Raw genomic sequence first — 26,170 nt, 5'->3', positions numbered from 1 at the left:
AACAACCAATTCAACATTTTAAAAAAAGCATTTGATACCTCATTGACTACAGCCTCAAAGGGTGATGTTGTGTTGGCTGGCTAACTAGAATTCCCCTTAATCATTTGTAATTTCATTCCTCAAACAGAAATACAAAACAATGCAATTTAACTGAAGTAGTAGTACAAAACACACACAAAAACAGAAAGAGTGTAAAGTACCGTACGTTGCCAAAATAACAAATGTTACCCAGTAAGCTACAACACCGGCTGAAATATCTGCACAAAATTCATAAATCAACCATGAGCCAGATAATTTGGCTCCAAGACTCAATGAACAGAAAATAAAGAGAAAACAGTGTCCAGCCTAGATTTAAACAGGTATCTAAAAGACAGAGCTTAACCATTCAAAATGGGGAACTCATTTATAAAAAAAAAAAAAAAAAAAATCATCCTTTGGCTTCTGAGCAGTGCCTGTTGTTGCTAACAGGACTGTACTGACAATAAACAGTCAATACCCACAAACAGAATAAAAACCATCTTTGGGCTTACTGGTGTCTAGCTGTACTATACTTTCACTGGGATGCAGTCCTTTATCAGTCCATGTTTAAATCAATCTAACATACATTCAGCCATGTGCATCTGCCTATCCAAATTATTTGATCTTTGGTACATTTACAGCAAGTCATCATCTTCTCCTCCTCCGTACATGTCTGCCAGTTTCTTGAAGCGGGGTCCCCACTCATTGAGGCAGTTGTAGTCCTGGTCTCCGCTGCTCGATGAGTTCAGAGAGGAGAGGCTTCCTGCATCAGAGCCACCCCCTTCATAATCAAACACCAGCAGAGAGTCATAGGGAGGTGCTGTTGGGTCGTTGTCGGCTGCCTTCAGGTTCTGAGAGGAGCAGAGGATATATGTTATTTGACATACGTTTTGTATTTTTTTTATACAGCAGAATCAAGTCAGAAAAGATGGGGAGAGAGGAGGATGCGACAAGTATCAAAAACCATATTTAAAAAATAATGCCATGACGAACAAACAGGGCCATAAACAATTGGACATCAAATGGAGCCCAATGGGGTTTGAATTGAATAATGTTGAAGATTGTGTTGACCAATGTGATTTGTGATTTCAAACAAATGTGTTTACCCCCCCCTCTAAAAACAATGATGTCTAACAATGTTAGATTTGAATGCGTTTGTATGAGCTCTCGAATGTTTGACTCACATCATCAATGAAGTTGCCAATTTCCTCTGGGTTGGCGGGGCGAGGCCGGTACTGAGGAGCCGGCATGAAGTTCGGCACTACGTCGTTTCTGAACACTTCGGGCCGGTTGTCCAAACCACGGTGGAGAACACTCAGATCAAAGTCCTGATGGTGACATATGTAGGGGTTCACACATAAGATACAGCATCTTTATTTTAACTAAAACATCCATTTGTACATTTATACAATACATGTAATGTAGCAGATCAATATTTTGCATTAAAATCAGCTCCACTTCAACTACCTAAAACAATGAACTGCTGCGCACAATGTTAATCAGGTAATTTAAATGTTTGCAAAAAGAGTTTAAAAAGTTTTTTAAAAAAGGGATTTTTTTTAAACTTCTTGGACAATTGTCCAATATTATGCTTTGATAAAAAACCTCAGGTGTTACAGTTGCTTAAATCATATATTTAATCTTAAATGATAGTTGTGATACAATTTTACTAAAAGTAGAGGATCATATTGAATTATCACCTGGCCCTAATCACTTGAGTCAACTTCCACTGGGTTTTCCTCCAGAAAATGTGTAAAAAGATGTGGCGCTATCACTAAAAAAAACACCTGATCAGAGAACTGATAAGCTACAGATGTTTGAAAACAGTCTGGCTGGTGAACATCTTTCTATTAATTTTAACTACGTGCATGACCAGCAGCGCTGCTCAGCTGTGACTGCCAGAAACATGTAGCCAATTTGGTTTGATGTACCTCCTTGATTATTTTAAGTAACGGTCTGATGCCCACCTGATTGAGCCCTGGCAGGAAGAAATTATTCCAAACCTCGGTCATAATTTACCTGATCGTCTTCCCCCCCTCCCTCTTCATCATAGTAATAAATGTTGTCTCTGATATCGTCGTCTTGCAGTAGAGGTTCCTTCTTTTCTCCTCTTCTCCGTCTTGCAAATAGCAGCAGCAGCAACACCAGCACTGAACATACAGAGCACAAAGCTTAATACAACACACCCATGATTAAGTCATCACAAGTCTAGTCTCACTTTGCCAGAACTTCCTCCACCGCGGCACTGTGGAGGAGGGTCTGGCGCAGTGCTCGAATTATCTTTTTGTCTTTAAGGGGGTCTCTCTATCTCATAAAAAAAAGTTGGCACATCCTGCACATTGCCTAACAAGGCTATACAATTAAATAGCCTAGGCGCGAGTGGCACTTTTGCGCAGTATATGCGCACGGTAGGCCTAGGCTATTATCTTGACACACGCACACAACAGACAGAGATTTTTTTTTACAGAAATGGAGTCCTTTTAATTAATTTCAACATATTGATTGTAATAGTCCATATTTCATTTCAATTTCGCAATACAAAGAAATAGACTAAACGATTTAGTCTGAGCGTTATTCTCAATTTCACAATGAAATAAAACGTAACTCATTTGAGCCAGACCACTGTCTCAGATATCCTCAGTGTCAAACACAATAATGCATGTAGTCTCTAACTTATACACAGTGAAAATGCACTAACTGGCAGAAATGAATAAAGACATTGCACAGCCAAACTATATTCTAGTCTTATAATGTGCACGTAGTGATAACAACACCTGGGTGTTCAGTCGTCTCATGCGTTGAACCGTGGAAATAAATAGACGAACAATTTTGGAATTGGATAGGATATAGACTATTACAAGTCCAACCACCTCCTACATCGCAGAGAAAGCATAAGCATCTTTACATATACAACGTAAATCAAATATCAGACTTACTGAGCAGCAACAGGATGCCTCCAAGTATTCCCAGGATTACAGGCAGGTCAGTGCCACCTGCCACACCCCTTCTGCATAACACTTCTTCCCCAGCGCAGTCACACACTGTGGCCTGCACCGTGCTGTCCTGCCCCAGGCCCTGGTTGTCTGTAACCCTCAGGACCACAGTGTACTCTCCACTGGCTAGCTCTGTGGCTAAATTCAGGATGATGCCCGTTTCTGCAACAAAGAGGAAAATTACCATTATAGCCCCTGTGCAGTTGATGTGCCGTTTAAGTTTGTAATTTTGTCTAATTCCAACAATGATTTCACATAAACGCTTTCACAGAAAAGTAAAACAATATTTATACTCGGGCTCCCCGCCCAGGTAGATTGATACCCGCCCTAGATAAATTCCGAATTACAATTTTCCCCCCTCAATCAACGATGTAATTTTATAGCACACAGACCAGTGGCCTCCAGCCCCTGCCCCTCGTGAACTCGCGGGCATGTCACAGCGCTAACAATTCACTTCAGGCCAGGTAGCCAGGCTTATGTTAGTACAACGTTGGTAGTAGCAAAGATCCTCTATAGTAGCACTATAAATAATATGTAAATAGTTATTTCTTTCTAAATTATCTGGTTATGTAGTCACTTTTTCAATAAATAGTTTATAAACCTTCATTTGACTAGTTAATTACTGAACGTGATGGCATGATGCGCCATCACATCCCACGCCACCCACGTCCCTTGCCACCCACCACCACAAGTGAATTCTCAACCTGTGGAAAACACTGTTAAAGCATATCTTGGCCTAAACAAACTAGCTTCTTTGCAAATGCATTGCATGAAGGGCTCATTTTCACTGAGGTGTTTTGCTAAGGGCCCTGACACACCAACCAAACAGGCCGACCGTCGGCAGAAAAGGCAGTCGGACTGATCAGTCGCGTCCCCGAGGTCCAAAAAATGCCTCAGAACACACTGAGGCAACGCCGACTTGAGCGTACGCTCTGCGCGTGCGCGAAACGTAATACGTCTCCATAGCAGCAGACGGCGCTGCTCTGTATTGTTTCCATTAACAGTCTGATTATTTCCCAGAAAATGAAAACCGGCAGCTGATTGGACGAACGCGTCACATGGTTCTTTTTTTCTCTGGAAATTCACAGCCAGACTGTCATGGCGGCTTGTTCAGAATACGATCTCATATTGTACTAAAATAGTTCACCGAAACGTGTTTCTGAAAACATTTTAAGCGAGAAATAGGCCATGCAGTTGCTGAATCTGTCTTCATTTCAGATTGACAAAGGTCAGTTTAAAAGATTTGTCAGATTTTGAGCGGCTCATCCGCTCCCCATTTCCGGGTGAGTCCCAACTGCCCTGTCTCCGACTGAACATGTCGGGTCGGCCCAAATGAAGGCCGACGGCTCCTCGGACGGCCGACGGCACGGGACACACCGAACAGACTCGAGTCACGGACCTCGCCAGACGACCCGACGCCCGATTATCGGGCTGGTGTGTCTTCTCTCTAAGACATTGCTTACACTCATGCTGTATATCACCTCCCCAATAAACTCCAATCATTCAAATATCAGCAAACAATCTCTTATACCTAAACTAAAGCATCTCTGACCCAGTACCTGAAACAACCTGAAATGTGTGGAGCTTACTTACTAACTAGCCTGGGAGAATGGACTACCTTATATATAAACTTTGACTTTTTGGCCAGCTGAACAGAACAGCAAAAAACAACGTGGAAAACCTTCAGCTCTCAACAGTGAACATTTTTTTTAACCTCTTTCTTGACCTAATTGTTTTTTGTCTGCTGGCCTTTTAAAACTTAAATTTTTTTTCCCCCCTAGAAATGACCTATAAGTTTCTCCTGAAACTGGCTATTTGATGGCAGTAGTAATGGATTGCATTTATTTAACGCTTTTGTAGTCTTAACGACTACTCAAAGCGCTTTTACAGTACAGGCACTAAATACCATTCTCACACACACACACACACACAACATACTGGATTCGTTCATCCTAGCGGTCCAGTTCTTTGCTGCCATGCCCTGTAAAGAGACGCTGTATGGAGCACCAAAGCCTGGTCCGTCTTTATCGGTTACCGTCAGCAGCTGTTGAGCTGATTGTTTGTTACACACCTGGGAAAACAGAATGTCAGACTTAAGTCTTTGTTTACTCATTACTGCAGTGGCAGTGGCTTTTGTGTGATATATTTTAAAACCCCTCCCATCACAAGTTCTGCACCCAAAATGTCAATTTAAAATGTTTCTGTATTGAAATTGCTTTAAAAAATAAAAAAAGGACCAGTTGTAGGATTTAGGAGAACCTATAGGCAGAAAAGAAAAAAAAATATTCCTAACTATATTTTCATTACTGTATAAACCAAGTGAAACTCCGAATCATTTTCATTAGTTTAAAATGAGCCCTTCATATCTACAAGTCAAAGTCCTCTTCCGCAGAGCCCAACATGTTTCTTCAGTAGCCCAGAACGAAAGAATAAGGGAGCTTGGTGGCTTGTGCAGCCAGTGCTTAAATATATTAACTGCTAACATTGTAATCGTATGCAATTTAGGCAATAAAAATGTTGCTTGTTCTAATAAGGAAACCTTTTTGTATATTTACTTGCCCTAACCTGAATGACACCACAGTTTTGACTACACACTTGTTGCAATCTGCAACCTCACCAAAAGATGCCACTAAATCCTACACACTGGTCCTTTAACAGTTTGGCAAGGGAGACTCACCTTGATTGCACGTTCCTCAACGGTGGGTGCATTGTCATTGACATCTTCGAGCTGGATTATTAGAGTACCAGTTCCTGTAGCTGGGACTTCATCTGGTGAGGTGACAGACATATACACATACATCAGGAGAATAACTGAAAATTATATGGGCGCTAAAACATCACAGTAAGATAAAGCCCAAACTTTTTGGCACTAAAGCAGTGCAGAAAACCAGATAAGCATGTACAAGTTTAAGATTTGCCTCCCACCTACCATCGTCATATGCACCAATGAGTGCTGTGTATTTGTTGTCCTTGACGAAGGTAGACTCTCTGTCCATGAGACTTTTTACTGTAATCAGGCCTGTCGCTTTGGCCACGTTCAGCCAGCCAGCAGGGTCACTAATTATTTTATACCTGGACATAAACAAGATAACCACAGACAGATGTAACAAGCGACCAGAATACAACAGATTGGATCAGATCACTTGAGTAACACCGGTTAACATGTAGTAAATACGGTCTACACTTTAATTTCTATTACTTAAAGGTGACCTATTATGTTTTTTCTGTATTTTCTGTCATATTTATAATGTTAGAATTAGGGCTGTCAAACGATTAAGTTTTTCTTAATCACGATTAATCGCTGAATTTCAATAGTTAATCACGATAAATCGCATGTTTTATCACATGATTAAAATTCTATTATTTTGCACTGTATCATCAATGTAAACCAATTATTACCAGTGTATCTTGATTGGGAATCAAATGAATGCAAAGGTACTTTATGAACTTGACTTTTAGATTTATTTGATTATTTCAAATCAAAAGATGTGCAATAAGACTGAGGTAACACAATCAATGTCTTCAGAAATATAGCTTGCCTTAAGCTTGCTTTTAAAAATGTCAAAATAAATTATACAGCAAAAGTGCATGCACAAGATGTCAAGATGGTCTGCAGTTAGTTGCCACCCATTTAGCAAGCGCTTCAGTTAATTCTTTCGATTTAGTTTCATCCACAGGTCTGTGGCGACTTGCACTCTCCAAAATAGTCCACTAGCATCAACCTGATTAGCTTTACTAGCTGCATGCTTAGCTCGAGATGATAGCTTAAACTTGAAGTGCTTCGGTGATATTTTAGTTCCATTTCAGGTGCATACTGCTTTTGACTGGTCGACGGAGCCGTCCAGAGTTTTTTTTTAATTAAAACACGCCATTTAGAACTGTGTTGATCATCTCCAAAGGCTGCACAGGAGGTAGGAAGTGTCTGTGGCAGCTTGACAACAAGTAAAGGTGCCTCAAAGGGTCAAAATAGTAGCAGCCAAAGATTCTAGAGTGTAGCGATTCTTCGTAGCAAAGATTACTTGGTAACAGCACCAGTGACGTGTATAATAAAGAATCTTTGGTACACGCGATTAACAGAATTATAACGCATTATGCTCTGTCTTTAATCTCATCGTGATTAACGCATTAATGCTGACAACTCTAGTTACAATGCCGGATTTTCATGTTAAACCTGGCCAAAGCTTCAAATAATGAGGTAAACGTATTTTAGAGAAATCCCCGTGAGGAACTGCATCTCCTTCCATGTTGTAGGAGAGCATGTGAGCGAGTCGGGATGGGGTTGCCAGGAGAGTGTGAGAGGAGAGATGCAACACAGGCACAGATTTACGGAAGAAATGGGTTAAGTAACACAACATCAAACTATAACAATATAAATGGTATTGTCCCATCCTATATCTTGTTTGAAAAGATATGGATATATCTTAAAAAAGTCAATATACTGCCCAGGCCTGGTACTATCACTAAGTCTACTAAGTGTTGACCTAGGATGTACTGAAAATTACAAACTGATAGAGCTGCAGCCTTTAAATAAGCTTTATCACATTCACTAAAATCTCAGCTACTCTTACATTTTATCTTGAGTAATACAGTCACCATCTGCAGGCTAAGACATTTTAGTGATGAATGCACTTATTGATGCCTGGCGTTAAAGAATTAAAGGTGTCACCTAAAGTAACACATTTCTTAATCTAATTTTCTCTAGCATGATAATATTGTGTTTAAATACAAGTTGAAAATAAGGAACATCAGAGTTTGATCTTACGTGACATTCTGTTTGCGTGCAGTGTCTGGGTCAGAAGCGGTGTACTGCACCACATCACTGGCAACGGCAAGGTCCTCGCGTTTTACCACAAGCTTCTCTACTGGAAAAAAGACTGGAGCTTCATTGACATCCTGCACAGTCACCACCACTGTGGCGGTGGCAGTGGGCAGTGGAACAGCAAAAGGAATCTCATTCTCCACTGCAACCAACAAAGTGTGTGTGCTGCTCTTCTCAAAGTCAAGACCCTGGTTGGATGGAAGGAAAAGCATACTGCTGTAAAACTAAAACGCCCACTTTTTACTTAAATACAAAAAAGTGATTGTTATCTTATAAATTGACAATAGGTCACTGAAAAACAATGAATTTAAAAAAAAAAAAAAAAGCATCAATATCTCTCAACTTTAATATTGCGGCTTATCTGAGAATTATTAGTTTACATCCTACCTTGGCAGTAGAAATGATTCCTTCTTGTTTGTTACTTCCTGTTTTCACGGTAAAAAGTCCTCCAGGATCACCACTGACAATCGTGAACTTGGCGTTCCAGGCTGGGGAATGTGGTTCGTCACCGTCCGTTACTGACATTGTTAAGATCTGAGCGTCGACTTTATTTTCATCAACTGCTGCCGTATACTGGGAGAATGCAAGGGATGTGTTAAAAGTGAAACAAACAGAGAAAACAAAGACTGGAATTTTTTTTTTTGCTGTTGTTGCTTGTTCAACAATTTTTTTAAACCTTAAATTTAATGATCAGCATCATCATGCAGTTCATTACTTCCCCGTACAGATGTGAGATTCCCCGATAAATATAAGTCACTCACTCACTTAAAGCCAAAAAGTGCTTAAACTTGCATTTCAAAATCCAATATATCTTTTTAGAGTGAAAGTTTCATCAAACGTGAAATGCAGCGTTAAAAGAAAATGAACTGGCGGTTCATACATAGTCAGCTTTAACCCTTTACCCCAAAACTTTTTTCGACACTTGACATTTTCGTCCCTTTTTCAGAGTTTGTTTTTAGTTTTCACTGAATATAGTTTACTTCAGCCCAATGGACACTGCTTCAGCATGGTGAGAACTCTGAAGCTTGACAGATCTGCTATGCCTAGTTATGGTTGCTAAGCTATGCATGGAGAACTGAGGCTCTGAGGAGTATTTAGCGAACAGCTTTCCAGTCAAAATTACATTGTACTTACCGACAGCTGAGTGAAGGCTGGAGCATTGTCGTTGCTATCTGTGACAGTAAGGATTACTTTTGCTTCTCCAGACAATCCTTCTCCTAGCATGTCTGCTGCTTGTACCACCAGAGTGTATTTGGGGTATTTCTGTTAGAAAAGACACACAATATGTTTAACTCATCAACTAATGGCTTAAATATTTTGCTGTCATTTTACAGACTCTTTTGGCGCAGAATTCTTTAAGACACTTCATATAGCTGATATAGCTGCAAAACTAATGAAATTTCCACTAGCCTCAGCTGGTGTGATGTTACATGATTACACCTTCTCAACTCCTTTTGCTTTAGAAATTGCCTTCTGCTAAGAAAAGAAGTGTGCTTTTAAAGTGGTTGCAGACAGTGATATGAAAGTACAGTATTGGTCCGAATATAAGACGACCCCCCTTTTTCAAGACCAAGACATTTTTGGATACTTAAAAGCCAAATATTGTTTTCATAAAAGAAAATTATTTTATTTGAAAATAATTCTAATAAAAACACATTGAATAAAACAAGGTTGTTTTTAACATCGTTTAAATAAAATATTTTCAATATCTTTTTAAATGAAAGTGTCACATTTAAAAGTAACGGTAAATATTTCCAAGGCCATCAGCTGAATGACTGCTCTGGTAATGGGCATCCCATCATTCTGTTTTTCTGTCCGGTAATCACACACTCTCCTGTCAATCTCTTAGAAGCAGCCGCTTTGAGGACCACGGTAACATTTTCTCTGGCCGTTTGCATTTTTAGACGGTGTAACATCTCCATGACTTGTTGTACTTCCGTTTTAACTTCCGACTTTTAGGCTTTTTTGTAGCTGGATATATCGTTTGTTTCGTCTATGTATGAATGTGGATAACGTTAGTGATATTGAGATGCTTGCTACAGGTACACTTCTAGTGATGAATCAGCAAAAACACGTTTTATTTCTCTGATTCACTGCTTTGTTCTAACACCACTGGGCTCTCTACCATATAACGTTACCGCGCTTCCGGGTGCTTGTTGAGGCTTTGTCTAAAACTCTGCTTTTTCGACCAGCAGTTTGTAACATTAAAATAAAATGGATTATGGATCATTTTATTTCTATAGTTTATAGCCGACTTCTCTATTGGCTGTTGAAACAGGTGACGTCCCTTACGTTCTGTGACTTAAACAGCTGAAAGTCTAGAGCCCGATTATAAGATGACCCCACTTTTTCTAGGAAAAAAACCCTGTCCTCTATTTGGACCAATACAGTAGTTATTGTGGTACTAGTACAAGGGTAAAGACCCTTGGGAGGTCAATTTAAATTCAATATTCTAACTACCCTTAAAATATGCAAAAACAAAACTGACATTTAATGTGTACTAGCGGCCCAAACTCAAAATATGCCATGTATAAAATCAATAGACCCCACCTTCTACTCAATCAGGAGGCATTTGTAAGGTGTACCATTACAAGATCCATTGCATTTTCTGTTGCGTTTTTCATTAGGCAATTACAGTAAAGTGCTCTTTTTGTTAATGCAAAATGAAGGAAACTAGCAAGCAGTGCTGAGCCATCATGACAAAACCATCTGCAAAGTGATCCGAGGATGCATTTTGGACTTGACACCATAGACAGAAAGATAATGGATAAAGGCAATGATTTCAGAATTCCAAGTACATTACAGCAATGTTACCACAACAACAAATCTGAAGTCACCAGGTAACAACTGCACCACAAAAAAAAAAAAAAAAAAAAAAAACTCAGTTCTACAAACTACTTCAGGCTAATTGGCACGTCGTACAGTTTCTTCTGCATGGGAATAGGTTTGGGTATCGTTTGGATTTCAACAATTCTTGATTCCGATTCGTTAAAGGGGTGATAGAATGCAAAACCGATTTTACCTTGTCATAGTTGAATAACGACAGTTTTGTGGGTAAATAGGACATACGTACAACCTCAAAATCCCATTGACACCTCTTTCCTCTGCAAAAACGGGCAAATCTCAACGAACCACCGAGTTGACGTCATTTGGCTCTAGTCTCTCTTTGTCACGCCCAAACATTTACATAGGCTACACCACTGATCTGAGATCAGGTAGTCTTCTGAATAGGTCGTGCAAATCTCAAAAATTGTATACATTGTTCATCTGCTATTTTACCACTAAATTCACTTCTGAGACTTTTTTTATGCGAGAAATCAACTATGTAGAGGTCAAATATGGGCCGTTTTACGAAAATTGATGGCCAATTGCAAATTGTGTCCGACTGTGCGTCAGAGTTCAGCGGCCAGTGCTGCCTGGGTTGCTGCCTCGCTGCCCGGCCTGTCCTCCTTCACAGACCCCGGCCTGCTGTGAGCTAGATGGAGCTCCATCACAGCCGGAAGCCCACAAAAAAAAAAAAAATACCACTGGGTTGAAAATGTGTGTGACTGTGTGCAGTAAATGTGTTCGAGTGAGAAAGAGTGGCTGCACTGACAGCAAACAGCTGTTGGCGATCGGAGCGGAGTAGAAAACCTGCGGTCCATGGCGCATGGTTGCCTCGTGTTCTCGCAACTCTTCATCTTGTATTCATGTGTAGTTGGAACTAGAGCTGTAGGGTTACGATAAAGATATTTTTGACCAAATACATCAATGTCGATATTGTGGCGTGCTGCAAAGATTGTGGCTGACCCCTCCCACCCCGGGCACAAACTCTTTGAGACACTCCCCTCTGGCAGGAGGCTGAGGTCCATCAGGACCAAAACACCAACAGTTTTTTCCCCTCCGCCACTAGCCTTATTAACAAGGACGAAGGGGTAGGGGGAAGGGGAAGGGGTAAGACAGAGAAATGAGATTCAGCCTAAATGCGCCATGAATCAGGTCCCCTTCAAGGCCAGACTAATGTTTGATATCCCTCTAGTGGACAGAATGTTTAACAACCACCACCACATGCTTATAGTGGCATTGACAATACATAGGCCTGAGAAGTGTAGTACATAACAGGCTGCATTTGAGCATTAAATATTTGAATATTATTAGAATATATATATATAAAAAAAAAAAAATGAAATTTGAATGGTATTATGGGGGAAGATTGACAGCTCTAATATGTATAGATTTTTCCACCCCTACCTGTGAAGATCACTCCATGACAGTTCCCATGATCAACTGTATGAGAGCTTAATCAGTAGCTTCATACCGCTACAACATATGTACTATTACACCGTTTTCCTATGTAGAGCACTTTTTTTGGAATAGGGATCATTTCAGTAGCATGAAAGGAAGCGAACACTAGTGATATTTGTTTAAAAAGTCTTACCTCTCTGTCCAGGCCACCGGCACTGACTCTGATGACTCCTGTGACTGGGTTGATAACAAACATGAAGTCACTGGGCAACTGTGGGTCCTGGCTCATCAGACGGTAGCGGATATCTGAGTTGTCAGTATTTGGCTGGTCAATATCTGTGGCCACAACCTTAATCACCTCAAAACCTGGAGAGAGGGAAGTCAGAAGTGAAAATTAAGTACAGACTCGTCAAAGTATTCAGAGCACAACATTCAAAAGGAGAAAAAGCTGGGCCATAGATTTAGACTACTAGATGAGAGGAATGACCAACATGACAAAGTTGTTTTTGATTTTGCCATCTGCCATGAGCTTTAGCTTAATTAGTGTGCTTGTGTTCTGGACACAACATTGGCACCTGCCTAGACCTATATACTTTCAACTGGAAGATCTGTTCAAACTTGTTTTTTCCCCCCTCTATGTCTTATTCCACTGTACAGCTATAGCAAGTCAAGAACATAGGATCATTAAAGTGAGAGAACCGCAAAACATTTGTTTAAACTGATATCGTTTGCAGACAATATTTTGTGGTTTAACAGGTTACATTAGAAAAAGTCCCATTCAGCACTAGCACATCCACTGAGTAGTATTTTCCACAAGGTGTTAGAGAAGGTCTTGGATTTTACTATATCAAAGGATAAAGTCAAACAGTAAAAGTGCTATCCTGCTTTTTTTGTCTTGTAAAAGTGAAACATACTTTTGAACACTGACATACATCTTTTTCAGGCTTAAATGAGATCCACTGATGGTACCTTTTGGTGAGGCCTCAGGAACTTCTCCCAGAAAGGTGCTTTGATTAAAGGTAGGTTTGTTGTCATTCTGGTCAATTACTTTCACTGTAATATCCATAGGGGCCTCAGCATTTCCTGAACCTTCCGCTACAGCATGGGCTTGAAACTGCATAGGAATAAACACATTTGTATTAAATACGTACATGCAAGAATATTCCATGTAGATGATCGGGCATGGAAAATACAATAGATGCATACCGATTCAAGAAACCCCGTTATTGACCAAAACGTGAAAAGGTGTGGATGTAGTTCGTGCTTTTTTTTTTTTTTTTTTTTTTTTTAAAAAAACGTACATAAAGTTTGGTTTTGTACAGGTGATACTTCAATGTGATATAACAATAATCCTGGCATTTTTATATTCAATAAACTGAGGGAAATTTAAACATGACCGAGATATGCAAGACAATTAGTCAAGATTAGAGAATTCCCATGTATGATGAGCACAGAGGTGTAACACAAAAAGGCCTTTTGCCATATTGAAGCAAATTTGACTTTTTGGAACATACAAAGCATGGTAGGGCAGCAGAAAAATGTATTATGTTGCAGGTGCGGCATGAGACGCTTCTTTGGACATTTGCTTTTCAGGTGTGAAAATTTGATTTTTGAATTACATTAATTAAAATCACCCATGTTTTTGCAAAGTATAGCTTTAAAGACAAGCTGGAAAGTTGACTAATGTTTTGAATAAACATCTGATTGTGCTGATTAGTAGAACTAGTTTGGAGTAATATATAGCTCTTTCATGTTTAATTCAGATTTAAAACTAATGAATTCTGAAGGGAAATTTACAAAGTGTGTTCAGATGATCAAAAAAAAGGGTATGTATAAAGCTAACACCAGAGAAGATGCCTACCATGTAGCTGTCTTGTTTCTCTCTGTCCAGTGGTTCTGTGATATACAAAATACCAGTGTTTCTGTCCATGGTGAAAAGGCCAACAGGAGGCTGATCAGCTCCTGGACCAGTGATGCTGTAAAAGATCTTCTTTACTTTATCCGCATTAGAACGGATCTGGATAAAACACAACAGGCCTGAGTTATACCATTCTCACTTACTACAACAATAGTTACAATATTGTTAAACAATTGTCACTACAGTAAGAAAGCAATGCAATTCAATTAAAATTTTATTTATTTGCAAAAGTATTTGAGTTATACTTGTTACGCCAGGTCGTTTAGAGTAGTGAGCTGATAGGGTAAAGACTGATAAGTCACATGAGGGGGGGGTGTTGGTTGATCTCTGATTTAGTCAAAACGTGGCTATTTACATTTTTGAGGTACAGTCGCCTGGTTACAATATTCTACATCCTGTTATTAAGATCACAAGTCAATTATGTTGTGATATCTGGATAACAACAAAGCACATCATAGGCTACAATTCACCAGTATCATCTTCTAGTGTGGTTTGCTTTATCTGTAAATAATTACTTCTAAATTATCTAGTAATAACAACTTTCTTCAATAAATAGTTGATAAACCTTTGTTTGATTAGTATATTACTGAACCCAGCCATCAAACGCCACGCTGACACATCCTGTGCCACCCACCACCACAAGTAAATTCTCAACCTGTGGGAAACTACTGTAAAGTTTTTTTTTTGTTTTTTTTTTTAAATAAAATATAAACAAAAATAATAATTGAAAGTCAGAACACAATAACTGCAGTGAAAACCAACATGAAGTCATTCTTTTCAGAAACAAATATTAAAAATACAATTCAGTACCAAATACTCAGGTACAAGGGGCTTTATTTTCTCTTACTTGAGATACTTTTAGGGGGTAGGGTCCTCTGTCATTCTCAACGACAGTGAGGTCTGGAATAACCCATTCTCTCTTGCTCCTCCTCAGCCCCTCAACCAACTTGGGAAATTGCAGAATGGGCACCTGTTGATCAGTTGCACTCTGAAAGAACATGCACATTTGTAGCCAGTTATAGTGCAACAGGCACTAGACATTGGATTCTAATTGGCCTAAAAAACTGAATCAGGCAAATTACAATGACAATGCATAAATGAAAGGAAGGAAAGGAAAATGACTGAAAGATGTGTTGCTACGTGGTATTTGACTCAATGTTGTGAAAACACTGTCTGATAAAGGGACGTAGAGCCTAAACAAGTAGTCATGTATATCTCATTGGTTGTAGGCTACATTTGCAATCTTATGGACATATATGTGCAAAAATAGTTATTCCAATAGTTCGAAGCTGTGTGTTTTTAGAAGGAACATTCAAACGTCATTTGACCAGTTTTGATAGCTCTTATGTGATGAAAATTATAGTTTACTGAAAATATCTCAGGAAAATGTCCAGCCCCCGGGCTGATCTGTTAACAGCCCCTTTTGCAAATTCAGTGTCATTACCCCTCCCACCACCAACCCTTGATAACAAAAGACAAATTAGTTGTATAAAACAAGAGAGCAGATGAAAGTATTTGTGCTCGTTACATACCCAAGACTTCACAGAATCTCCTCAAGTGACCAAAAAGGTTGTCACAATTGGTAAGGTAATTTTCTTTCACAAATTGCATACTTCAAAGTGCAATCATGAAATACATTCTACTTGGCTATTATTGTAGCTAAACCTGTGCTGAATACAAGTCATGTGACTTGGAAAATACTGCCTACATGCAACAATATCAGGCATGCCAAAATCATCTGTGTATCTGAAAAACCCTCAGACCCCAGAGAGTTAAGGAGGAGCCACGGAAATCTAAGCAGACACATACAGGCTGATTTTGCGCATAAAAAGCAGTTTGGTCTTAAACTGTTTTTACCAATTATACTAATTATTATCTTTTTGTACAACATTTGTTATTGCAAAGAGCAGTGCAGGGCCAGCAAAAAATTGCACAGATAATAAATTGGAGCCCTTATATCATCTATTCTAGCTTTAACAAAATAGGTTCTAAAGTTTCATATAGGCAATAATAAACAATTAAACAGCACTCCATAATAAATGACATACAAACTTAAATAGTAATGCTGTGTAGAAAAAAGCATTATCTAAAATTGACATACAAGAAATTGATCACTGCCATAACATAGCTATGAAAAAGACCTGGACTAACAAAATGGAACCAGTGAGTCTTGGCCAGTCATACACAACCACAGATGGGCAGTGTTTTATATGAAAACAATTATTTGCATGAAGAGCCTTCACACTGTCAATACTGCCTTTAACAATGTCTTTATTGTACTAGATCCTTGATAAACAGCAATTTGATGCATACTGCACTTGCAAAGCATATTTTGCATATATTGTTTCGAAAAAGTTAATTTAGACTACAAATGGGTTTATAAGTTTCCATTACGCCCCTTTAACAGTGTCTCTAATCCTACCTCTGTGTTATTAGCATACTCCACTTCAGTATGGTGGTGTTGATGGTTGTGACCTTTGTGGTCACCATGATGATGCTCAACATTTTGGTGGTGGCTCTCATGGTGATGCCCATGGTGCAAAACTCTGACAGGAACACTCATTTTGTGACCTTGTGAGTCCCAGGCGTGGATAATGAATTCCCGTTGTCCATGAATATCAGTCTGTCTTTTTACCTGGAGGGGAAAAACCCACTCGTTATCAAAAGGTCAACATGCTCGCAATAGATTTGGATTCATGCTGTCACATTTTGGAACTCACATGGGTTCCATTCAATGAAATGGATATTACTCATTCTTAATCTAAGTTAAGTCAAAGTTGTGTGTTGTTACCGAATCTTGGATAAACTACCTAAATTCTTGCTGAGAAATTATATTTTCACTGACACAATCCCCTAATAATTTTACTTTGTATAGGCATAAAAATTATGGGGGAGATATCTGTAGAGGTGAGCATTAGAAACTGCAATTTTACAATCGAGTCTGTTGAACTGTACTGACCTTCAATATGCCATCTGTCTGTACCATGAAATGGCTGTCATCACTGCTGAAAACAAATCTTGTGCGGTCTGTGCAGTCAGTGAAGGCCACTGCAATTAGAAGAAATTGTCATCATTACAAATGCAGTACATAGAGAAAACAAAAAACAGAACAAAGTAATGTACACCCTTTTAATCCGTTTTCATTCTACAAGTCCTACTTTGTCATTACTTGACATTCAAAGTGACCTTTAGCAAATAATGACATACAAATGAGATGATCCATCAACATTTTATTTAATTCATTTAAAAAGAGTCATCTGTCAGTCATATGTTGCTAGGTACGTCTGATGCATTAAATCCGAAAGAATGCAGTAAACTCATTATTGACGTGTCCAATGTTTCCCACACAAACTTTACTTGGGGTGGGCCGCTCAGGTAGGCTATATATTAAGGGCCGCCAAAGAGTATTTGGCGACCCTTAAGGACAATATATAAAGTGCTATACACGTGTTAGTGGTTCTAACAATGGCAGACTGGTCAAGGACAAATACACCTTTAATTATTTTAGTTGATTTATATCTTTTAGTATTCTTTAACAAAGAACCATGTATGTTCCTCTTCCATCTGCACTGTATTTGGCATTCTTGACACACAATTTGTGTTCTCTCCAGTGAACTGGGACTATAATTTGGAAGGATTGAACAATTATTATAGGTTTTTATAACTGTACAATCCTCCTAAATTATAGTTTTAGTTCACTGGACCAGTAACTATATAGCCTAGTTTAGGCTAATGTACATACTACAATTCATGAAACAACAAGGAGAGGACACCTCAATGGTTTTTGATCCTATATTTTGCTGGGCGGAAATAACTGATGAATACACTGTTACAATCATTGTTTACAGCAGGGGTCACCAACACGGTGCCCGCGGGCACCAGGTAGCCCCCAAGGACCACATGAGTAGCCCTCAGGCCTGTTCTAAAAATGAAAATTGAATATTGATTTTATCTGTTTCCCACCTTGTTAAGTCATTGTTGATAATTATTGATAATGAGAAATCATTAACGTGATCAGTGTCTTCACATAGATGAGTATCATTAATAATCATATATTACTAAAGGCAAACTGAGAACATTAGTTATTTCAGAAGAGTGTATCAAACTGGTAGCCCTTCGTATGACTCAGTACCCATGAAGTAGCTCTCAGTTTCTAAAAGGTTGGTGTCCCCTGGTTTACAGTGTGCATTAAATTTAGGCTATCACTTAATTATCTTTATAGTTTATATATTTCAGGCCAATTTCTTCAGTGTCTCTTTTCTATGTCAATATATGGGCCTACGAGGAAGTAAAGCATATAATATATATAAAGAAGGAAACTGCCTCTGTAAAAAAAAAAAAAAAAAAATTGAGAAAAAGCGTGGCAGAAGCGGACCGAATGAATGATATATCTAAAAATATACATTTACAAACTACTGCTCTTAAATGAAACCATTCAAGGAGTTTGACCATTTATTTCCACAAACAAACTGTTGTACACGTTGCCTAAAAAGCGAGCAGTGGGAGTAAATATGTTACTTAGGTAATTTATATTTTAGCCCATACGAGAGAGGGAGAGACAGTGAGAGAGAGAGAGAGAGAGAGATATGTACACATCACAATCTAGCATTGTAGATTTGTGGTTCTAATGGATCTTCATGGTAAATTTCCTGAGTAACATTAGGCTGTTCTGCTCACTTTTAAGGCAAAGAGTACAACTGCTCATTTGTGCAAATAATTAGCCTAACTCCTTGAATGGTATGGTGGTTTCAATTAAGAAGAGTGGTCAGTAAATGTATATTTTTGGGCTATTTACGCATTCAGTCAGTCCGTGATCATCTGCCTCGCTTTCTCTCGCTGTTTCATTACAGCGGCCGTGTTTCTTTTTTACAAATAATGTATTTCACGTTGTCATAATTCCATATGAAGCTGCTGTTCACTCTGTGTAAAGTATGCACAACACGTATTCTCCATTTTAGCATCAGTAAATCTGTGATCAACCTCACGGCCTGTTAGAGAAAGTAACGCGCATCTATCCGAATGACTTCATCCTGGCTCGACCTAGTCGCTCCTCCTCAGCTTGGCCTTCATGAAACGCACCTACAGATTAGACTAGGTCAAGCCTTGCTTTATCGGTTATCCTGGATTTATAAATTCTACTTTTGTGCAATACCCCCCCAGCTCTTAAAAGATGAAAAACAAAGATATAGATATATAGATAGATATATATATATATATATATATATATATATATATATATATATATATATATATATATATATATATATATATATATATATATATACATATATATACACACACACACACAAACTGCATGCCTTAAGGGCCATTCACATTGTACGCGCAAACGGCAGCGCTGCGCTATGAAACCCATTATTGTCAATGGCTTGCGCGCGCAAGAACTGGTCTGCCGCTGCACTCAGCAAAGCGCAGCGCAAGCGGCATTTTGCGGCTGGCCGCTCTTGCGCGTGCCGCGGTCAAAGTTCAACATGGTTCAACTTTGACCGCGGCATGCGCAAGAGCGGCCGCGGTGCGCTGTGATGTGTCTGAATAAAAAGAAAAAAAGTTAACACCGAACACACGTGGATCCACAAACGGAACAAGGCTTTCCTATGTTTCAAAGACAAACATCATCTCCACCAAATCACTACTGTGTATCCTACACAATGTTGCATGTAGCCTACTGCACGTCTGATGTAAACACCGGACGCAGACGTGACGTGCATTAAAATATTGGCGCATGTATGACGTAAATTTGCGCTGAGCCCGGCGGCGAGCACAATAAATATAGTTGGGAATAGGACAACCTAGCGGCGAGCGCAGCGCATGCCGCGTACAATGTGAACGGCCCCTTAGGCTCATGTGAACCATATTTAGCACCCACTGCGGTATTTCAATCTATAAGTATATGTATTTCAACTAGCTAGTGTGCTCCTCGATCATAACATATTGTAACTTCCACCACTGCTTGGCTCACAGCTCAACCAGGGTTATACCAAGGTCGACTTTGTGTTTTTCCTTTGAACACAATGTATTTTTTTTTCCCACAGCACACTGGCAGGGAGAGGGATTTCTAAAGTGCACTTTCTGTCCTTGAAAACTCAAAATAACGCTCATACCTTAGGAACGGTATGACAGAAAATGTTAGTGGTTTTAAAACCATGACTTTTTCAAACCACAGTATACCTTGAAACCAGTAACCGGTCCATGCCTAGGTAGGACTAGGGTCTATTTCAATGTGAATTGCACACTATTTCAATGTGAATTGCACATGACCACGGTTGCCAACAACCAGGGCAGGACAAATTAAGTGATTGGTTGGAAAGACCAATGTGAGTGAGTGGGGCTGTCGTCACGTCACCGCCTTGAAAAAACAACTGCTGCTCCCCCGCTGCTCTCTCTCGCACGAGACACGCGACTGGGACTGCTCAGTGCAGCTGCTGCGTGCTAGCGTGAATCTCGCTTTTTTTTTTTTAAATGACCCGACAGCAAAGCCCAACTTTTACTTTTAATGATATCAAGCAAAGAATGCTCTCCCTCTTAAAATTGTCATAAATTGATACTATAGCAGCCAATTCCTTGTCCAGCTGCTGCAAAGAAAAGCAGAGGAGAAATCAGCATCTGCACAAAATCATCTGATTCGTGTTTGATGGTTATTTGTGCTGTAGAACGTACTTACTGCCAAACAAACATTTATTTCTCTTGCTCTACTGTACAATGACAAAGTCAAGTAGCTACAAAACATTAGTTCTTGTGGTGTACAGCTGGACTGGAGTAGGTGATATATGCGTGTTCACTTAATATGACGTGTAAAGCCCCGCCCACTTCTAGCACTTAAGGTAATTGTTATGCATTGCTCCATGGTAGTATCTGAATTATTATGACCAGGAATATACCCAATTGACTGGCTTGGTTTGAATTTCCAAAAGAAGGGTTGGCCCCACCCTGGCCATTGGTGTGAAAGAGGTATTAGAAAGGCCATCGCACAAAAAAAGTGTTCTTGTGTTATATATTGTGCATTTGGATTGCATTTCATTATGCAATTCTGTCTGCCACCAGACATGATTCTGGTAAAAGGATGGCTCGCTTGCGCGCTTACCAACACTGGCAGTCAGAAACCAACATCTACGATGACCAGATACATGTTATGTACTTCTTTACAAATTAAATACAGAAACACGTTTTGCTGAACTATTTTCATAAAATACTAGATTGTATTCAACGCGCCGCCATGACACTGATGAAATTCTCGAGAAGCCAGACCCACGTCAGGCATTCGTCCAATCAGCTCCCGGTCAAGGGAATGGAGCATCAACCATGGATGTATGACGTCGCGACACCACGCTTCAGTCCTGACGGTCAAATGGATCTGTACCGTAACCCTCGCTGCGCCCTTTCTCCCTGCGGGGAGGGGCGGGGGCCCCCTGCTCCCAGTGCAGCTGTCAACCTGGGCGGACTGTCCTCAGTGTGCCCCAACCACGTCGCCAGGGCAGGGATCGGCTCACGTAAAAAAGGCAATGTCAGCAACCCACCCGAGCCGTCTTGAAACACGGACCAACGAGCGCGCGAGTCAGAGGGTCACCCTGTGGCGCAATGAAAGTGAGGGCCGGCGCGCGCCGGCTGAAGTGGGATCCCGGTCCCTCGGGGTCGGGCGCACCACCGGCCCGTCTCGCCCGCACCGTCGGGGAGGTGGAGCGTGAGCGCGTGCGAGGGTGAAGCCAGAGGAAACTCTGGTGGAGGGCCGTAGCGGTCCTGACGTGCAAATCGGTCGTCGGGTCACACAGACCTCTATAGTGAATTTGCAGCCATAACCCCACAAAAGGCCAAAATAGCCAATTTGGCTCTCTTTCTCTTCATTCTTCTCCTCCTCAGCACCTGCTCATTAATGTTATGGCTGCCATTAAACATACATTTTGAAATAAAAGCGAAAATGCTTACTTCCTCCATAACCTCCCTAACTTTAGTGCAACAGCACTGATGTCATTGTTATTGTTCTTTTGCGCATGCGGGTCATTTCAAAACCGCAAACAGTTCACACTGGAATCTGATATAGACCACATTTTAAAAAGGTAATGTGAACAGCCTAACAAAAAAATCGTATCTGAGCAAAAATTCTGAATTAGGCATTAAGACTTGCGGAACTTTTTAAATGGTACTTGGTATCGACCGATACCCAAAGCCCAGGTATCAGTATCAGAACTGAAAAACTCAGATCAGTGGATCCCCAATTCATTATCGTATAACCTTGTCTTAGACGAGCAAAGATTTAACAATCAGACAAAAACATAGGCCACACCAAAAGAGGGAAGTTAGTTATTCTACTGAGACAGTTGGGAAAGAAATGCAGTGGTAAACTTCCATGTCCTGACAAACATGCAAAACTGAAGCTGTGTACTGTTTTTCCCCAAGTATTTGACACTATTTGTAAAGAAAGACCTGCAAAACAGGCTCAGGGACATGGTTTTGCCCTCCAGGTAAAAGCATTATAAGAGGTGCAAGCTGAGACATGAGTTTGTCTAGGGGTGAATACAATGTGAACAGCTAATCTGTAGGCCATGTGAGCCAGAGGAACACTTTAGAAAAGCTGAGGAGTTAAGCTTTAAAGTGATTTTGTCAGTTTATCATTTTCAGGTTCATAATTGTATTTATAGGTTATATCAGAATAGGTTTACATGGTTTAATTTTCAAAAAACACCATATTTTTGTTGTACTGCATATTGCTGCAGCTCCTCTTTTCACCCTGTGTGTTGACCTCTACGTTTTAGCTATAGAGTGAGGCATCTCACTTCTATTCCATCTTTGTTGGGAGTCGCACATGCGCAGTACCCAGGTAAGCACTGCTATAGTCAGAAGCAGAGTATGAGGGCGTGCCACACTAGCAGCTAGGTGAGCATTAAAACGTGTGTTATGCACGTTCGTCACGGAAGTAAAGGCTGGACTACAATAGAGCTGTTTGGAGCAGTTTGTGAACAGTGTTTTCAGTTCGAGATAGTAAGTCCCTTTAGGGCTGTCAGCGTTAACGCGTTAATCGCGATGCGATAAGGGCCGACGCGATGCGATTAATTCTTTTAATCAAATTAATCGCATGCCGGCATTTATTAATTTATTTTACACTTCACTCGGCTTTGCGTCGTGCCTAACAGGCTACTATTTTGACCCTTTGCAGCACCGTTACTTATCATCAAGCTGCCACTTCCTCGTAACACATCCTGCTGCTGCAGGCATAATGAAGAAAGACAGCAGCAACACAATCTGAATGGCGCTTTTTATTTACTCTCGGACGGCTCGTAGACAAGTCGAAAGCCATATGCACATCGTGTAAAGCCGAATTAAAATATCACCGTAGCACGTCAAGCTTGAGCTACCACCTACGGAGCTAAGCATAGTAGTACAGTTAACGTGATGCTACCCACTAGCATGCTACGAGTGCTACTTGCCGACCTGTGGATGAAACCAAATCCCAAAAAATTACTACAGCTCTTGCGAAACGGGTGGCAACTAACTGCAGACCTGTCAGCATCGTAGAGGACTCCGGTCTTAAAGACGTACTACGGTTGACCTGTCTCGTTGCCGTCGAGGGGGACAGTAGTTTCACCATACACAGCCTGTACGACACGGAGAAAGCAGCCCAACTGGAACAGATGCAAAGTGCTGCAAACGCTGTCTCATTAACCGGTGATCACTGGACGTCAGTGAGTAATCAACATTATTTAGGAGTTACTAAACACTATATTGACTCTAGTAAGGATAAGGATTTTTAGTTAGGTACTTGGAGGAATTGTGCAATAATGACAGATTCACACATTTCTTGTTTACAGTAAATACATAATTACAAATCTTAAAATCAAGTTCATAAAGTAACTTTCTTTGCATTCATTTGATTCCCAATCAAGATACACTGGTAAAAATTGCTTTCGATTAATATGTACTTAAACTGTTCTGAAATGCAAAATAGAATTTTAATCATGTGATAAAATATGCAATTAACTGTAGAAATTCAAAAAATTAAAAATGAATTGTTTGACAGCACACACACACACATACACACAATAAAGGAAAGGGAAAAAGCCAAAAAGCATAATATGAGCACTTTATCTTAAGTCTAGATGCTTCCATAGCTAAAATGTTCTTTCTAGAATGTACAATGTAAAAAATAATTCATGTATTATATTATTGAACATTAGAAATGAACACCATTTTTTTCAGAAGTGGTTGCATTAGCCAATGAGTAAGATATCAGCTTTCTGGATTATTCTTACCTTTTCCAAGTCTCGTGTTCTGCTTCAGGTGCTTTCTGGACACTTTAAAAATCAACATATCTGACTCGAATCCAGGTACACATGTTGGCTCCTCATTAGTCACTAAAGCAGAGGCCTGAGAGAGGAAAACTGTGTTTTAATGAATCATAATCCAGATGTACAGAAAATGTGCAACAAAGAGGATTTATTGAGGAAACTTAATATGGGATTCCTTGTGATTAAAACAAACTATTCAACACCTGTGTAATCTGCAACCGAAGTAGATAAACTAAACCACCACACAATGAGTCGTAGGTTCCATTCAGGGACGAGCAACTAACAAATATTTGCATTATCAATTAATCTCTCAATTTTTTTGTTGATCTATTAATTTGGTCAAAGAAAGGTAAAAACAAACTGAAACATGATCACAAGTAGTGTCTTCTTAATTGAGTAACAATTGAATCAATTATCGATCTCATGTGGAATTGGAATTCAACCTGCCAACAACGTCATCAACGAAACTAGGGTGAGGCCTGTGTTGACTCACCGACTCAAGGGAAGGAAAAGTCAAACTCTAAAAAAGCCGATTTAAAAGCTGTCTTGTGTGGGGATGACACGTTTGCCTAGGCATTGCTTTTAATTATGTGAGATTCTAGGCCCTTTCTTAGATTCAGCCTTGTTAACGTATATGGTCGAAGCAGCATTTATTAAAATAAAAATGTCGCTATTATCTCCAGCAACTTAGCTCCGTTAAGTTAAACACAGTGCAGAGCCGCGCAAGTTATGTGACTAATAAAAGTAGAGATTTTACTTAAATAAAAAGCCGTTTGCTACATAACCGAAATTATCATCAGAAATCGACACAAAACAAAGGTTTCTAAAAAAAACAACCAAATAGTGTTCTTTGAAATGTAAATAAGTAAGGTTAAATTAACTAACGTGACCAGTTTATTTCTCGTTCTCTAAGTTAAACACGAGGGAATGACAGAAATGGGCGCAAGCCCATTTGAAGAGTTAACGTTACAACGACAGCAGGAAATCTCACCTGAAAAACGACGATTAAAATGCCCAAAACCGCGAGCCCAGCGGTCCCCATTTGTCTGTAAATCCTCTTTCGATATTCTTCGCAATAAAAGTAAACCAAAAAAACTGAATTGTGAAGTGAATTATAAATATATTCCTTTGCGAGTATTGGCCTGGGCTTCTTTGTCTTGTCTCCAGAAAGTAGCTTCAGTAAGTGACTGAGTTCAGCTGAACGAGTTGCTGCAGGTATTTTCAGCGTATGACGTCAGTTTACAGGTGCGCGGGTTCCGGGTTCCGTGTATGGTCATACAGGCTGAACACACCTAAAGAGACAGATACCAGCAGACAGTTTCTGTTACTTCCTATTCCTAAATAGGTATCACATATACAACAGAGCGACAGGATTCTTATTTACCAGCAATGAGCTGTATCTGAGCTAAGAGAGCAGCATTCTACAACTGTCTGTCTCATTTCCTCATTCTGACAACCCCCTCCCCCCCTCTCTCTCTCTCTCTCTCTCTCTCTCTCTCTCTCTCTCTCTCTCTCTCTCTCTCTCTCTCTCTATTTTCGATTTTCAATTTCAGTTGGCTTCATTGGCATGACAAAATCTTTATTCTTCTTTCACACATACACATTGCGTAAAATTGACAAAACTTTATATTCTAATATTGACAACATGTTTTCATATTTGGTGACGTGAGAGTCCGATAATACACTACCCTGTGGGAATTAAACTTCAAACTATGGTTGTTCATCAAGAATGACAAAAGAATATGTACCTAGTTAAGGAGTGCTGTCATTAGTATGAAACCAGCCTTTTGAAGGTAGCAGTGGAAGTTACAGGTTCCCCATATTCATAAAACTAAATGAGATCCTTACCTAATTCAAAAATAAAGTGAGACAAGGCAGATTTCAGAACGCCATGCACCACAGA

At 39.8% G+C, this 26,170-nt stretch overlaps 1 protein-coding gene across 2 annotated transcripts; it reads right to left on the bottom strand.

Annotated features, from left to right (window-relative positions):
* LOC116047882 (B-cadherin-like) lies at positions 1–25,656 on the bottom strand. 2 transcript variants are annotated; one of them, XM_031296907.2, is made up of 18 exons: positions 25,259–25,656; positions 24,232–24,346; positions 16,932–17,020; positions 16,395–16,607; positions 14,820–14,942; positions 13,916–14,071; positions 13,024–13,168; positions 12,248–12,420; positions 8,965–9,093; positions 8,218–8,403; positions 7,774–8,018; positions 5,941–6,083; positions 5,689–5,780; positions 4,950–5,082; positions 2,955–3,173; positions 2,038–2,168; positions 1,203–1,346; positions 1–869 (listed from the first exon to the last, which is right to left on the bottom strand). In XM_031296907.2, the coding sequence occupies exons 1-18, from the start codon at positions 25,307–25,309 to the stop codon at positions 654–656; spliced, it is 2,703 nt and encodes a 900-aa protein (XP_031152767.1). In that variant the 5' UTR covers positions 25,310–25,656; the 3' UTR covers positions 1–653. The 2 variants fall into 2 exon arrangements, with proteins under 2 accessions (XP_031152767.1, XP_031152766.1); XM_031296906.2 differs by having other exon boundaries at positions 14,820–14,960; positions 25,259–25,655.
* Between the last annotated feature and the right edge of the window lie 514 nt (positions 25,657–26,170).

The sequence above is a fragment of the Sander lucioperca genome, chromosome 15, assembly GCF_008315115.2.
Source record: "Sander lucioperca isolate FBNREF2018 chromosome 15, SLUC_FBN_1.2, whole genome shotgun sequence".
Taxonomy (NCBI): Eukaryota; Metazoa; Chordata; class Actinopteri; order Perciformes; family Percidae; genus Sander; species Sander lucioperca.
The sequence above is the reverse complement of the archived record's forward strand: the minus strand, read 5'-3'. Positions and strand labels throughout refer to the sequence as shown.

Bases quoted from the DNA above. Each gene is read 5' to 3' on its own strand.
- LOC116047882 (XM_031296906.2), bottom strand. From the start codon at position 25,309: ATGGGGACCGCTGGGCTCGCGGTTTTGGGCATTTTAATCGTCGTTTTT. The intron at 12,421-13,023 runs GTACCATCAGTG...CCCTCTCTCCAG, and splicing joins TCCTGAGGCCTCACCAAAAG to GTTTTGAGGTGATTAAGGTT. The intron at 9,094-12,247 runs GTAAGACTTTTT...CTTTTCTAACAG, and splicing joins CCGGTGGCCTGGACAGAGAG to AAATACCCCAAATACACTCT.